Below are 15152 nucleotides of genomic sequence, written 5' to 3'. Positions count from 1 at the left end.
TAAACTGACCACTCTCCAAGTTTAAATCCAAGTTAAACCAGAACATCTGGGGGGGGGGGGGGTAGGAAAAAACAAGAGGAAACAGGCTACCTTGCATAATGACTTAGCCACTCCCAGTCTCTATTTAAGCCTAAATTAATAGTATCCAATTTGCAAATGAATTCCAATTCAGCAGTTTCTCGCTGGAGTCTGGATTTGAAGTTTTTTTGTTTTAAGATAGCGACCTTCATGTCTGTGATTGCGTGACCAGAGAGATTGAAGTGTTCTCCGACTGGTTTATGAATGTTATAATTCTTGACATCTGATTTGTGTCCATTTATTCTTTTACGTAGAGACTGTCCAGTTTGACCAATGTACATGGCAGAGGGGCATTGCTGGCACATGATGGCATATATCACATTGGTGGATGTGCAGGTGAACGAGCCTCTGATAGTGTGGCTGATGTTATTAGGCCCTGTGATGGTGTCCCCTGAATAGATATGTGGGCACAATTGGCAACGGGCTTTGTTGCAAGGATAAGTTCCTGGGTTAGTGGTTCTGTTGTGTGGTATGTGGTTGTTGGTGAGTATTTGCTTCAGGTTGCGGGGCTGTCTGTAGGCAAGGACTGGCCTGTCTCCCAAGACTTGTGAGAGTGTTGGGTCATCCTTTAGGATAGGTTGTAGATCCTTAATAATGCGTTGGAGGGGTTTTAGTTGGGGGCTGAAGGTGACCGCTAGTGGCGTTCTGTTATTTTCTTTGTTAGGCCTGTCCTGTAGTAGGTAACTTCTGGGAACTCTTCTGGCTCTATCAATCTGTTTCTTTACTTCTGCAGGTGGGTATTGTAGTTGTAAGAAAGCTTGACAGAGATCTTGTAGGTGTTTGTCTCTGTCTGAGGGGTTGGAGCAAATGCGGTTGTATCGCAGAGCTTGGCTGTAGACGATGGATCGTGTGGTGTGGTCAGGGTGAAAGCTGGAGGCATGCAGGTAGGAATAGCGGTCAGTAGGTTTCCGGTATAGGGTGGTGTTTATGTGGCCATTGTTTATTAGCACTGTAGTGTCCAGGAAGTGGATCTCTTGTGTGGACTGGACCAGGCTGAGGTTGGTGGTGGGATGGAAATTGTTGAAATCATGGTGGAATTCCTCAAGGGCTTCTTTTCCATGGGTCCAGATGATGAAGATGTCATCAATATAGCACAAGTAGAGTAGAGGCTTTAGGGGACGAGAGCTGAGGAAGCGTTGTTCTAAATCAGCCATAAAAATGTTGGCATACTGTGGGGCCATGCGGGTACCCATAGCAGTGCCGCTGATCTGAAGGTATACATTGTCCCCAAATGTGAAATAGATATGGGTAAGGACAAAGTCACAAAGTTCAGCCACCAGGTTAGCCGTGACATTATCGGGGATAGTGTTCTTGACGGCTTGTAGTCCATCTTTGTGTGGAATGTTGGTGTAGAGGGCTTCTACATCCATAGTAGCCAGGATGGTGTTATCAGGAAGATCACCGATGGTGATAACACCATCCTGGCTACTATGGATGTAGAAGCCCTCTACACCAACATTCCACACAAAGATGGACTACAAGCCGTCAAGAACACTATCCCCGATAATGTCACGGCTAACCTGGTGGCTGAACTTTGTGACTTTGTCCTTACCCATATCTATTTCACATTTGGGGACAATGTATACCTTCAGATCAGCGGCACTGCTATGGGTACCCGCATGGCCCCACAGTATGCCAACATTTTTATGGCTGATTTAGAACAACGCTTCCTCAGCTCTCGTCCCCTAAAGCCCCTACTCTACTTGCGCTATATTGATGACATCTTCATCATCTGGACCCATGGAAAAGAAGCCCTTGAGGAATTCCACCATGATTTCAAAAATTTCCATCCCACCACCAACCTCAGCCTGGTCCAGTCCACACAAGAGATCCACTTCCTGGACACTACAGTGCTAATAAACAATGGCCACATAAACACCACCCTATACCGGAAACCTACTGACCGCTATTCCTACCTGCATGCCTCCAGCTTTCACCCTGACCACACCACACGATCCATCGTCTACAGCCAAGCTCTGCGATACAACCGCATTTGCTCCAACCCCTCAGACAGAGGCAAACACCTACAAGATCTCTATCAAGCGTTCTTACAACTACAATACCCACCTGCAGAAGTAAAGAAACAGATTGATAGAGCCAGAAGAGTTCCCAGAAGTTACCTACTACAAGACAGGCCTAACAAAGAAAATAACAGAACGCCACTAGCGGTCACCTTCAGCCCCCAACTAAAACCCCTCCAACGCATTATTAAGGATCTACAACCTATCCTAAAGGATGACCCAACACTCTCACAAGTCTTGGGAGACAGGCCAGTCCTTGCCTACAGACAGCCCCGCAACCTGAAGCAAATACTCACCAACAACCACATACCACACAACAGAACCACTAACCCAGGAACTTATCCTTGCAACAAAGCCCGTTGCCAATTGTGCCCACATATCTATTCAGGGGACACCATCACAGGGCCTAATAACATCAGCCACACTATCAGAGGCTCGTTCACCTGCACATCCACCAATGTGATATATGCCATCATGTGCCAGCAATGCCCCTCTGCCATGTACATTGGTCAAACTGGACAGTCTCTACGTAAAAGAATAAATGGACACAAATCAGATGTCAAGAATTATAACATTCATAAACCAGTCGGAGAACACTTCAATCTCTCTGGTCACGCAATCACAGACATGAAGGTCGCTATCTTAAAACAAAAAAACTTCAAATCCAGACTCCAGCGAGAAACTGCTGAATTGGAATTCATTTGCAAATTGGATACTATTAATTTAGGCTTAAATAGAGACTGGGAGTGGCTAAGTCATTATGCAAGGTAGCCTGTTTCCTCTTGTTTTTTCCTACCCCCCCCCCCCCCAGATGTTCTGGTTTAACTTGGATTTAAACTTGGAGAGTGGTCAGTTTAGATGAGCTATTACCAGCAGGAGAGTGAGTTTGTGTGTGTATGGGGGTGGGGGGGATGTGAGAAAACCTGGATTTATGCAGGAAATAGCCCGACTTGATTATGTAAAGAGTTGTCACTTTGGATGGGCTAGCACCAGCAGGAGAGTGAATTTGTGTGGGGGGGGTGGAGGGTGAGAAAACCTGGATTTGTGCTGGAAATGGCCCACCTGATGATCACTTTAGATAAGCTATTACCAGCAGGACAGTGGGGTGGGAGGAGGTATTGTTTCATATTCTCTGTGTATATATAAAGTCTGCTGCAGTTTCCACGGTATGCATCCGATGAAGTGAGCTGTAGCTCACGAAAGCTCATGCTCAAATAAATTGGTTAGTCTCTAAGGTGCCACAAGTACTCCTTTTCTTTTTTTAAAAATGATAAAGGTTTAGAAAACCTGACTTTGGTGTCACTGTGGATAGTTCTCTGAAAACATCCACTCAATGTGCGGCGGCAGTCAAAAAAGTGAACAGAATATTGGGAATCATTCAGAAAGGGATAGATAAGACAGAAAATATCATATTGCTTATATATAAATCCATGGTATGCCCACATCTTGAATACTGGATGCAGATGTGGTCGCCCATCTCAAAAAAGATATATTGGAATTGGAAAAGGTTCAGGAAAGGCCAAAAAAATGATTAGGGGAATGGAACGGCTTCCGTATGAGGAGCGATTAATAAGACTGAGATTTTTCAGCTTGGAAAAGAGACAACTAAGGGGGGATATGATTGACGTCTATAAAATCATCACGGGTGTGGAGCAAGTAAATAAGGACATGCTATTTACTCCTTCTCATAACACAAGAACTAGGGGCCACCAAATGAAATTAATAGGCAGCAGGTTTAAAACAAACAAAAGGAAGTATTTCTTCACACAACGCACAGTCAATCTGTGGAACTCCTTGCAAGAGGATGTTGTGAAGGCCAAGACTATAACAGGGTTCAAAAAAGAACTAGAGAAGTTCCTGGAAGATAGGTCCATCAGTGGCTATTAGCCAGGATGGGCAGGGATGGTGTCCCTAGCCTCTGTTTGCCAGAAGCTGGGAATGGGTGACAGGGGCTGGATCATTTGGTGATTACCTGTTCTGTTCATTTCCTCTGTGGCACCTGGCATTGCCCGCTGTCAGTAGACAGGACACTGGGCTGGATGGACCTTTGGTCTGACCCAGTCTGGCCGCTCTTATGACCTGTGAGGAAAGGTTAAGAAAATGGGGCATGTTTAGTCTTGAGAAAAGAAGGCTGAGGGGGACCCGATCACAGGCTTCAATTACGTGAAGGGCTGTTATACAGAGGATGGGGATCAACGGTTCTGCATGTCCACCGAAGGTAGGACAAGGAGTGTTGGGCTTAATCTGCAGCCAGGGAGATTTAGGTTAAATATTAGGAAAAACTTTCTAACTCTCAGGGTGTTTAAGTTCTAGAACAGGCTTCCAGAGGTTGGAAGGAAGGTTGTGGAATCTCCATCACTGGAGGTTTTTATGAGCAGGTTGGACACCACCTGTCAGGGCTGATCTAGGTTTACTTGGTCCTGTGTCAGCACAGGGGGCTGGATATGATGACTTCTTGAGGTCACTTCAGCCCTTCGTTTCTATAATTCTATTATTCTCACCCCATTACCCCCCACTACTTTAAGGGATGTCCCTAAACTCTAACCCCATAACCCCCCATCACTGCGCAGGCCCCCATATTGTAAACACATGCCCTCCACATCACTGCCTGTGAGTGCCCTACACTCGAACCCCATAAACGCCCCCACCACTGCGCAGTGAGCCTACACTCGAACCCCATAGCCCCCCACTGGCAGGGGTTGCAGCAGGGGGGTGGGGAGGTAGACACGGAGGTGGGAGGGTGCACTGGGGCTCTGGGGGTTGCAGTGTTTTGGCTGCCCAGTGGGGAGGAGGGAGCCTGGCTTGGTTTAGGGCATTGCTGTGTTTTGCTGCCACAGCTTCATTTCTGTCCCAGGCAGAGTCTTTGCTGCACCATCTCTGAACTCCCCTGGGTTCCTGGCCTGCCTGTGCCCTGTGCATTCGCCCAGTCAGTTTCTTCTCTGTCCCTGCTCTGCAATCCCTGTCTCCACTGGCCTCTCCCTGGGAAGAGGCTACAGCTAAGCTGCAATGCCTGTGCGGCCCACAGGCCCATTGGGTGGAGAGAAGGTCAGCATTACCTGATGCACTGGACCTACATGGAAGATGCACTAGGGAGCACTCGGGCTGCAGGACAGTGCTGCAGGGACAGGCCATCTCCCCTTTCCCTGCACTGCTGGGCCGGGCACAGAATGGAGAGTAGGCCTATCCCCCAGCAGGCAGATGGCCCCCTGCTCCCCATGACTCCTCTCTAATCCCTGCCTTTTCCAGGTGTTCGCGGACCTGTTTGACCCTGTGATTCAGGAGAGACACAATGGTTACAACCCACGGACCATGAAACACCCCACGGACCTGGATGCCAGTAAGGTGTGTAACACCCTGGGGTCAAACGGTGCCAGAGGGCCAGGGCTCACTGGTGTCAGGTAATGATTCCAGCTGACCTGACCTCTGCAGTGTCCCCAACTCCCTTATGGCCTAACCTGTATCTAATAGTGTTGTGTCAGGTGTCATTGGAAAACCGATAACACGCTGAGCAACAATAGTCTTGCATGGAGCATGTACCATAAACACCCAAGGGAAAGGAAATGGGAAGGAACTATGGCACTATGGTATGGTTCAAGCCGACAGGCCTGGCAGTGAGTAAACAGGTGTTTGCCAGACAAAGGAAAGGCTGACCTCCTCCCTCCAGGTGCAATCACAATTAATAATCACCGTCAAGTGGCCGTTCACTGGCCTATCGGAGGCTGTAGGGACAGATCGATTTGTGTTGTAGAAAGTAGCAGTGAGAAGACACCAGTATGGAGTCTTCTCCATCAGACTCCATGGCACCTTTCCTGCAGCTGGGGCATGGGACCCTGAGAGGGGCCAGTTCAATAGTTCACTGGGCTAGCAAAGAGAGGGCAAAGAGTCCCCAGTGATCGTTCACTGAAGAAGACAAAGGAATTGAGCACATTGAACTTTGTGGGAACCCCTCCCCCGGGGGCGGGTAGCCTCTTGCTGGAAGGACGTTTGGTAAAAATCTGACCTTGAACCAAGGCTGGAGTGGTGGTAAGTCTTAGTCACTACAACGTGTTTTATTTGCTTGTAGCCATTTCTGATTTTATCCCTTACACTGGAACTCACTACAACCGATCTTGTGATTAAATACATGTTTTACTTGGAGTCTAGGCCAGCCCAGTGCTGTGTTTGACTTGAGGTGCTTGTTAGCTTCAGTTAAAGCAACAAGATGCTGCGGTTTTGTCTCTTCAACAGACCAACCAATCTTACTACTCCTCTGAACGTTCCAGGAGAGGGCTGGACGCTTCAGGGCAGACAGTTTTGAGGAAATTTGGGACTGGGGGGACTTGGTGAACAGTCACCAAGGCTGGTGGAGAACAGAGAGTGGCTGGGGTGTAACAAACCAGCTGCTGGATTCAGAGTTGCGGGCTTGTCTGCTGGCCGAGAGGGTCCAGACAGGGAGCTACAGCATCAGAGCATTTTACGGGGTTACGGGACAAGCGGTGAGACAACCCCTCACTGGTCTGAGTTGTACCCCAAGCTGTCATCATTTCGTAGTCAAACAAGATTTTCACCTGGCTTGCTGTGTGGACTGAAGTTTTCCACTCTAAGCACTGGTAAAACCGTGTAAGTGATTGCCAAGTGCCCAGGCTGGGAGCAGTCAGAGAAAGGTTACAGGGTTATTGTGTGTATTTTGGGTACGAGAACTACAGAACAAAGGACATTTAAAATGAATGCTGGTGAAACAGCCACGTAGCTGGAGCTGGCTAAGGTAGGAAAGGAGCAAAAAGCCCTAACAAGAGATGCTGAGAAAGCAGCAGGAGAATAGCAGAAATAGGAACCAGAACAAAGGGAGGGAGAGCATGAATACCAACAATGGGACATGGACAGCGGAGCCAAAGAGCGCTAGCAGCTGTGCACCAGTGAGCCCTGGAGGCAGTGACAAAGGAGGAGGAGAGACTGCAGAGCCTGGACATGAGGGGAAGCCGTGGACAGAGCTCACAGGTGCTCTCTCTCCCCAAGGAGCACCCAGCTGGGAGGTTCATAAGGGCCCAACGTTCTGTAGCAGCTACTCGGAGCAGCTTTACATGTTTTTAATGGAACGGAAATTACACAGGCATTGAACTATGGGGAATTGACAGAGGCCGCACTGCAAAGGCTCCCGGTGGCTCCTGAGGTGAGGAGAACATTTTGAAACCTCAGAATGAAGGACAAGCTGAGTCCTAGAGACCGTGTGTATAAACCATGTGGTTTGATGAAAACGGGGGCAAGGGGAAGGAGGCAGAGGGCTGTGAACAGCTGTTTGATCTTTTTGCACAGGAGCAATGTTCTGAAGAAGCCAAACAAGCTATTTGGGATAAATCTCTGGCCTGTCCCCAAAACAGCAACTCTGGCTGATTCCTATGTACAAGCCAGCGCGGCCAATGAGCGCAAGCCACAGAGGAAAGGGCAGAAGCCCAGTGTTAAGTGAGGGGGGCATTTTGTCCCTGGGAAGAGAAAGGGTGGTTGGGAGTCCAGGCACTCACCTCCCCAGTCTTGCTCCCTTGCTAGAAACCACCATCACAGACTCCCTCTTCAGGAGAACAGTCCAAGAAGGTGCTACCAGAAATAATGGCCCTAAACTAAGAGAAGATAAGCCCACACCCTGCCCAACCCAGATCACTGCAGCTGTCATTAACACAGAGAAGCCTGCGGGGCCCCTTGTTAATTTTGTGAGGCCTGACTCAGAGAAAGTGGCTGTGGAATTTATGAACGTTACCAAGGTGAATGGCAAAGAATGCATAGGAGAAGGGACCCAGTGCCCAGATTTCTCTGGCCAGGGAAAGCATGGTCAGAGAGACTGGCATGTTACCTGGCCGGGAGGTAGAACGCCTGGCATTGGGCAGATATAAAATTCCTATACCTCTGGCTAAGTGGGAAGGGTTAGACGGGGTGTTGGACTGCATTCCTACGGGAATGCTGCTGGGAAATGCCGGCTGACCTGTGTCTCAGGCTGTGAACGTCGGACCCTATGGTGAAATGGAATATAGTTCTGGGACCCCGAAGGGCATGGGGAAGACCCAGACTGCTTGGGGGAGGGAAGACATGTCTAGCTCGGGCTAGCAGAAGAAAGCAGTGTGCTTTCGGGTGTGTGTGTGTGGGGGGGGGGCATGGAGTGGAGGAAAGTCGCTCACATTCAGAGCTGGGAGTTAGTACCTAGGACTGAGGACACTGTCCCACTTGTCAGCTGCCAGAGTTTGCAAATGAGCAGAGGGCAGATTCTGCTGCAGAGTGCACAAGGAGCTGTCCTGGAGGGGAACCCACCAAGGGGAAAGTTGGACAGGGAAGCTCCCGTAGGGAAAGCCGAAAGCCCTGGGAAACCTTACAAGCACCTAGTTGTGCAGCCCAGCCCTGTGGGCAGTTAATGGTGCTAGCCCATAACTGCCCTTTTGCCGGTTTGCATCCCAAAATGTGACATACAGGCACAATCAGAGCCCAGTACCCCTGGCACAAGAGAGGACACTGCTCTAATCCCCAACTGGGGAGAATGGGAAATGGAGGGCAAAACTCCTGGCTCCACCCACTTATCATTATGCCCCACCCACACATAATGAGACTCCACCCACTCACCCTGGGGCATGAATCTTTTGGCAAAAATAATCAGCAGCCCAACACTGGTTCCAGGCAGGCACTGGCTGCAGATGCTGGTGCAGTCCTGGGGGGGCAGGGGAGGGGGAACACATTGTAACCCCCACATCTCACCCTCTGGGGGGCTTTTCAGACAAGGACTGACCCAGCTCCTACCAGCCAGCATTGGCTTCCCTTCCCCACCCCATCTGCCCCTCACTGATGACCCAGGCTCGCTCCCATCTTGGGGCTCTCACCTCCCACAGCCTGTTTCTACCCCCAGATTAAGTCCGGCTACTTCGATGAGCGCTATGTCCTATCATCGCGCGTCCGGACGGGGCGCAGCATCCGTGGGCTCAGCCTGCCCCCTGCCTGCACCCGCGCTGAGAGGAGAGAGGTGGAGAAGGTGACTGTGGATGCCCTGAGCGGCCTAACAGGAGACCTGGCCGGCCGGTACTATCGCCTCAGCGAGATGACGGAGAAGGAGCAGCAGCAGCTCATTGATGTGAGCAACAACACGGGGCCCAGGGCTGCCATGGGGTGATGGGGGACACACACATCAGGGCCCCCCTAGGGAGTGGGGCAGGGCCAGGGCCAGCCATGGGGCTGCTGGGGGCTGGGGAAGGGTATGACACAGATGGGCCAAAACTGGCAGGTGCCCTGGAGAAAGAACTCCAGAAATAGTAGCTCAGCTTCTGCCCTTTTCTTCTCCCTGCCACTGCCCCCATCCCCTTCCCGCCCCCTGTCCACGTGCCCTTCACACTCCTCAGTGGCTGCCCCTGCCTGCTCCACCCAGGTTCCCTGCTCTGCACGGCAGATAGTATCCGTGCAGGCCGGCTAGGTGCTCTCCTCCCAGACCGTGCGCATGCTTGGGCACAGCTGCTGGGATCTAGCTGGCTCCTCAGCGGGCTGCCTGCAGAGGGGAACAACGCAGCCATGCTGCTTAGTCCCAAGGGCCACGGACCCTGCAGCCCAGCACCTCCTGCGGCACTTCCCGCTCCTTGTCTCCCTAGGATTGGCCTCATGGGTGCTGCCAGCATCCTGCTGGGCCCTGCAGCCTCTGGACCCGGGGCAATTCTGGGCAGATCCAGCCATAGCCTCTTGGGGCTCCAGAGCAGTTCCAGCCCCGGAGCGGACTCTAATGAAGGGGATCCTTAGGGACAGCCACTGTTGATCTTGCTGGGAGTTGGCCCTGCCCAGTGATTACAGCACAGATTGCCCCTGATGTTTCCAGCTCCCAGAGTGCAACTTGCAGGCCCCAAAGGCAGCTGCATCCGCCCTGCATTGGGGAGCTGATCAGAAGGGCAACAGGGGAGGGCAGAGGCCAGAGCTCAGGGTCTGGGTAGGGTATCCCCTGGGAACGGTACTTGTGGGTGTCTTGCTCACACCCCACCTCCTTTTGCAGGATCACTTCCTCTTTGACAAGCCCGTCTCCCCCCTACTGACAGCATCAGGAATGGCCCGGGACTGGCCTGATGCCCGAGGAATCTGGTATGGATCCACTGCTTTCATCTGGACAGCTGACACCACACAGCCTGTGGGGGAAAGGGGCCTGGCAGAAATACCAGTAGGACTCCAGGCACTGCCCTTAGCCAGTTGCCATGGCCACACAAGGCAGCACAATACCCACAACTACACCTCCTATTACCCCCCCCCATTCCTCTCCACACACACCCCTTATAGCCACTTCCCTCTACAACCAGCCCCCCATAACCACACGGCCTCCACCCGCCCACCATGACCACATCCCCCTCTCTACAACCCCCCTCCCATCATCTTTCTCATCCTCCTCCATACACCCAGTTCAAACACTCCTGAGGGCTGACTTTATCTTCAAAGAGATCAACTGGAAGTTATCTCAGCCCTTCAATGTCACTCACTCATTACCAGGCAGGTTTCTAACCCATTAATCAGTCTCTGGGCTCTTCTCTGACCCCCTCCAACTAATCAACATTCTTCTTGAATAGTGGGCACCAGAACTGTACAGAACTCCACCAGTGCCAGATACAGACGTTAAAAACCCTCTCTACTCTGATTTGAGATTTGCCCGTTTATGCATCCCAACACCGCATTAGCCCGTTTGGCCACAGCATCGCAGTTGTTCAGCTGACCATTCACCAGGACCCCCACCTCTTTTCAGAGCCCCTGCTTCCCAGCAGAGTCCCCTAGTCTGTGAGCATGGCCTAGAGTCGTTCCGACATGTTTACACTTGGCAGTAGGCAAATGCATGTAAACTCATGCCCCACACATGTCTCATACCCCTGCTGCCCCCGCCCCTTATAACCAGGCCCCAGCAAGGCGCTTGCTTTTCCAAGAGAAATCGTTTGTGGCTTGTTTGTGCTGTAGGAGCCAAACTTGGCTCTCCCCAGACCCCTTAGCCCAGGGATTCTCACAACCAATTTTCTGGTGGCCTCAAGGTGTGGCCGCCAACCCTTGCTGGTGGCCGCTCTGACAAACCTCTCTGTGCCTGCCCCCTGCAACCCTTCAGCGAGAGCCCATGGCCCTGGGGAAGGTGGGGGGGGAACTCACCAGTCACTTGCAGTGTCCCAGGCTCCCCATGCCCTGGGCAGGTTGGAGTGGGGGAGCTTCCCGGGGAGCCCCAGTGACCAAACACCATAGCCACCTCCGTGGACAAGAGCCGCCTCCGGTGCCGCACACACCGGCCCCTCGTGTCTCCAGAGGCCCTGCCCAGAGCCCCGGGGAGGCTGCGTGGTGCAGGGCGTCGACCCTTGCTGGTGGTGCCAGCACAAACCCCAAGGTGGCACATCCCACTGCCTCGGGAACAGCTAGTCAGGAGCAATAGCTGTGTGCTGCCAGGAGGGGACGCGGCTTTCCCCCCACAATCTCTGCCCATGCTGTGGAGTTTTGTGGCTGCAGACAAATGCGCTATTGGCGGTGTTTGAGACACGCTGCCTTAGGGAGTGTCCCCACTGCACTTACACACCGTGGCTGGCCTGTGCCCGCTGGCTGGGGCTGTGGGACTGTTTAACTGCAGTTTTCAGAGTAACAGCCATGTTAGTCTGTATTCGCAAAAAGAAAAGGAGTACTTGTGGCACCTGAGAGACTAACCAATTTATTTGAGCATGAGCTTTCGTGAGCTACAGTTCACTTCATCGGATGCATACCGTGGAAACTGCAGAAGACATTATATACACAGAGACCATGAAACAATACCTCCTCCCACCCCACGCTCCTGCTGGTAATAGCTTATCTAAAGTGATCACTCTCCTTACAATGTGTATGATAATCAAGGTGGGCCATTTCCAGCACAAATCCAGGATTTAAGAGAACGTCTGAGGGGGGTGGGGGGGTAGGAAAAAACAAGGGGAAATAGGTTACCTTGCATAATGACTTAGCCACTCCCAGTCTCTATTCAAGCCTAAGTTAATTGTATCCAATTTGCAAATGAATTCCAATTCAACAGTTTCTCGCTGGAGTCTGGATTTGAAGTTTTTTTGTTGTAATATCGCAACTTTCATGTCTGTAATCGCGTGACCAGAGAGATTGGAGTGTTATGAATGTTATAATTCTTGACATCTGATTTGTGTCCATTTATTCTTTTGCGTAGAGACTGTCCAGTTTGACCAATGTCCATGGCAGAGGGGCATTGCTGGCACATGATGGCATATATCACATTGGTGGATGTGCAGGTGAACAAGCCTCTGACAGTGTGGCTGATGTTATTAGGCCCTGTGGTAGTGTCCCCTGAATAGACATGTGGGCACAGTTGGCAACGGGCTTTGTTGCGAGGATAGGTTCTTGGGTTAGTGGTTCTGTTGTGTGGTATGTGGTTGCTGGTGAGTATTTGCTTCAGGCTGGGGGGCTGTCTGTAGGAAAGGACTGGCCTGTCTCCCAAGATTTGTGAGAGTGTTGGGTCATTCTACACTTTCCACTGAATGCATCCGATGAAGTGAGCTGTAGCTCACGAAAGCTTATGCTCAAATAAATTGGTTAGTCTCTAAGGTGCCACAAGTCCTCCTTTTCTTTTAACTGCAGTGTAGCTGTCAGGGTTTGGCTGCAGCTGCTGGGATCTAGCTGGCTCCGTTCCAGCAGGGGCAGGATCAGTGCTCTCGGCCCAGACGGCGTGCAGGCTTGGCCTGGTTGCTGGGACCTCACTGGCTCCCCAACGGGCTAGATCAATGCTTTCCTCCCGGATGGCGGTGCCACCTGCAAGCCAGAGCTGGCCCAAGAGTCTCCCACCGTGAGTCTGTCACAGGGGCTGACCCTGGCTGGGCACCTCCTGCCTGTGGGCTGCCCAGCATCTACCCGGCCCAGCTGTGGCGCTGGATGCTGACAAACTGTCCTCTCCCCCAGGCACAATAATGAGAAGACCTTCCTGATCTGGATCAATGAGGAAGATCACACCCGCCTCATCTCCATGGAGAAGGGCGGCAACATGAAGCGGGTCTTTGAGAGGTTCTGCAAGGGCCTGAAGGAGGTGAGCGCAAGGACGCCCCGGCCTGACCCTCCCGGTTTGCCCAGTGGAATGGCCCCCTGAGGGGTAGGCTCAGTCCACAGTGCCCAGTGTCAGTGGCTCACACTGGGGGGCTGCTGAGCCCCAAGTCCTGTAGCAGCCGGTCCAGGCTTTGTTTGGGCAGTGCTGGGAGAGCTGACCGGGAGGCTGACCTGCACTTGTTCCTTGGGTTCCAGGTGGAGAGACTAATCCAGGAGCGAGGCTGGGAGTTCATGTGGAACGAGAGGCTGGGCTACATCCTGACGTGTCCGTCCAACCTGGGCACTGGGCTGCGCGCAGGGGTCCACATCAAACTGCCGCTGCTGAGCAAGGTACAACTGCAGCTGTAGCTGCTCAGAGCAGGGCTGAGCCTAGGGGCAGGTGGTCAGACCTCACAAAGCCAGGAGAACAGCCATTGAGGGTCCTGGGATTTGGGGCTTCTCTCAAAGTTGGGGGACAGGTACAGCAGCTGCTTGGTGTGAGGAGCAGTGCAGACAGCTCCGTCTGACACAGATCCGAGGTGGCCCTGGGCCCAGCCACAGACCAGATTGCGTCCCATCTCTGGGAACAATCCCTATGGCAGGGCTTCCCACTTCAGTTCCCTGCGCACTCCTCAAAGGGCCCTACAGGGAAGAGACTCCCCCCTCTCATTGGCTGGGCTCCCCGTCCCACACCCAGGCCTGGTAGCCTCTCCAGGCTCCTAGCTCCAGAGGCCCCAGCCCTGCTCTCCTCGACTGCCTCAGCAGGGACCCAGTCTCCCACGCAAGGCGTTGACCCAACGCCTCTCTGCATTTCCAGGACACCCGATTCGCCAAGATCCTGGAGAACCTGCGGCTGCAGAAGCGTGGGACGGGCGGGGTGGACACAGCCACCACCGGCAGCACCTTTGACATCTCCAATCTGGATCGCCTGGGAAAATCTGAGGTACCTGCCTGGGTCGATGTTCTGGCAAAGCCTGGCACGGGAGGGCACTGCCAGCAGGGTGGGGGCAAACTGCAGGCCAGCCGGCTGAGGGAAGCGCTGGGCTCCTGGCCCACGGACGGAGCCAAGCGCAGGGCTGTGGAGGAACGAGGGGGCTGTGCTGCTGTCTGGCACTGGGGGCCTAGGCTGAGCTGCGGGTGCCGCCTGCGATTACCACAGCCAAGGGTGTCCCGTGCTCGTGGGTGTGCAGGGCCTGCATGCCCAGCGCCTTACAGGAGCCAGGCCCTGCTCGGGGAGGGCTCAGCCAGGGGGCGGGGAGGGCTACCAGGGAAGTGTTGTGTGAGCCCGGAGGGCTGCTGGCTGCAGCCGTGGCCCCTGGGCTGCGGGAAGAGGCGGTGCCTGACTCAGGCTCTGTGTTCCTGCCTCAGGTAGAGCTGGTGCAGCTGGTGATAGATGGAGTGAACTACCTGATCGACTGTGAGCGGCGGCTGGAAAGGGGCCAGGAAATCCGCATCCCTTCGCCTGTTCCTCAGTTCAGGCACTAAACGCGAGCCCTGCCTGGATGGGTCCCATCCCTGGAGCCCCCCCCTCCCCCTCCCTGTAGCCTGACCGGTCCTGCTGGCCGTTGTGTTATCCCAATGCACTGCACCAGCCGCCATAAACCTCTGCGGCTCTAAGCCTGGCTCTGGCTGGTTCTTAGCCCCCAGCATCCACTGGGGCTCCCGTCTCAGCCCGTGGGCACGCCCAGCCCCCCGGGCACACGCAGACATGACCGCGTGCCAGCCCATGGGCACACCCAGCCCCCCGGGCACACGCGGACATGACCGCGTGCCTGCCCATGGGCACGCCCAGCCCCCCGGGCACACGCGGACATGACCGCGTGCCAGCCCATGGGCTCGCCCAGCCCCCCGGGCACACGCAGACATGACCGCGTGCCAGCCCATGGGCACGCCCAGCCCCCCGGGCACACGCAGACATGACCGCGTGCCAGCCCATGGGCACGCCCAGCCCCCCGGGCACACGCAGACATGACCGCGTGCCAGCCCATGGGCACGCCCAGCCCCCCGGGCACACGCAGACATGACCGCGTGCCAGCCCAT

At 53.5% G+C, this 15152-nt stretch overlaps 1 protein-coding gene across 2 annotated transcripts in view; it reads left to right on the top strand.

Moving 5' to 3' along the window:
* Positions 1 to 14729, top strand: part of LOC125643996 (creatine kinase U-type, mitochondrial) — a 29960-nt gene extending 15231 nt beyond the window's left edge. For both annotated transcript variants that reach the window (XM_048867361.2, XM_075133287.1), the window contains exons 3-9: positions 5346 to 5441; positions 8962 to 9183; positions 10084 to 10169; positions 12993 to 13116; positions 13329 to 13463; positions 13930 to 14055; positions 14481 to 14729. In XM_048867361.2, the coding sequence (XP_048723318.1) occupies positions 5346 to 5441; positions 8962 to 9183; positions 10084 to 10169; positions 12993 to 13116; positions 13329 to 13463; positions 13930 to 14055; positions 14481 to 14597 (906 nt within the window). In that variant the 3' untranslated portion in view covers positions 14598 to 14729. The remainder of the gene's footprint in view (positions 1 to 5345; positions 5442 to 8961; positions 9184 to 10083; positions 10170 to 12992; positions 13117 to 13328; positions 13464 to 13929; positions 14056 to 14480) is intronic.
* Positions 14730 to 15152: the final 423 nt, after the last annotated feature.

The sequence above is a fragment of the Caretta caretta genome, chromosome 10 (assembly GCF_965140235.1).
Source record: "Caretta caretta isolate rCarCar2 chromosome 10, rCarCar1.hap1, whole genome shotgun sequence".
Taxonomy (NCBI): Eukaryota; Metazoa; Chordata; order Testudines; family Cheloniidae; genus Caretta; species Caretta caretta.
This window is presented reverse-complemented; position numbering and strand designations above follow the sequence as displayed.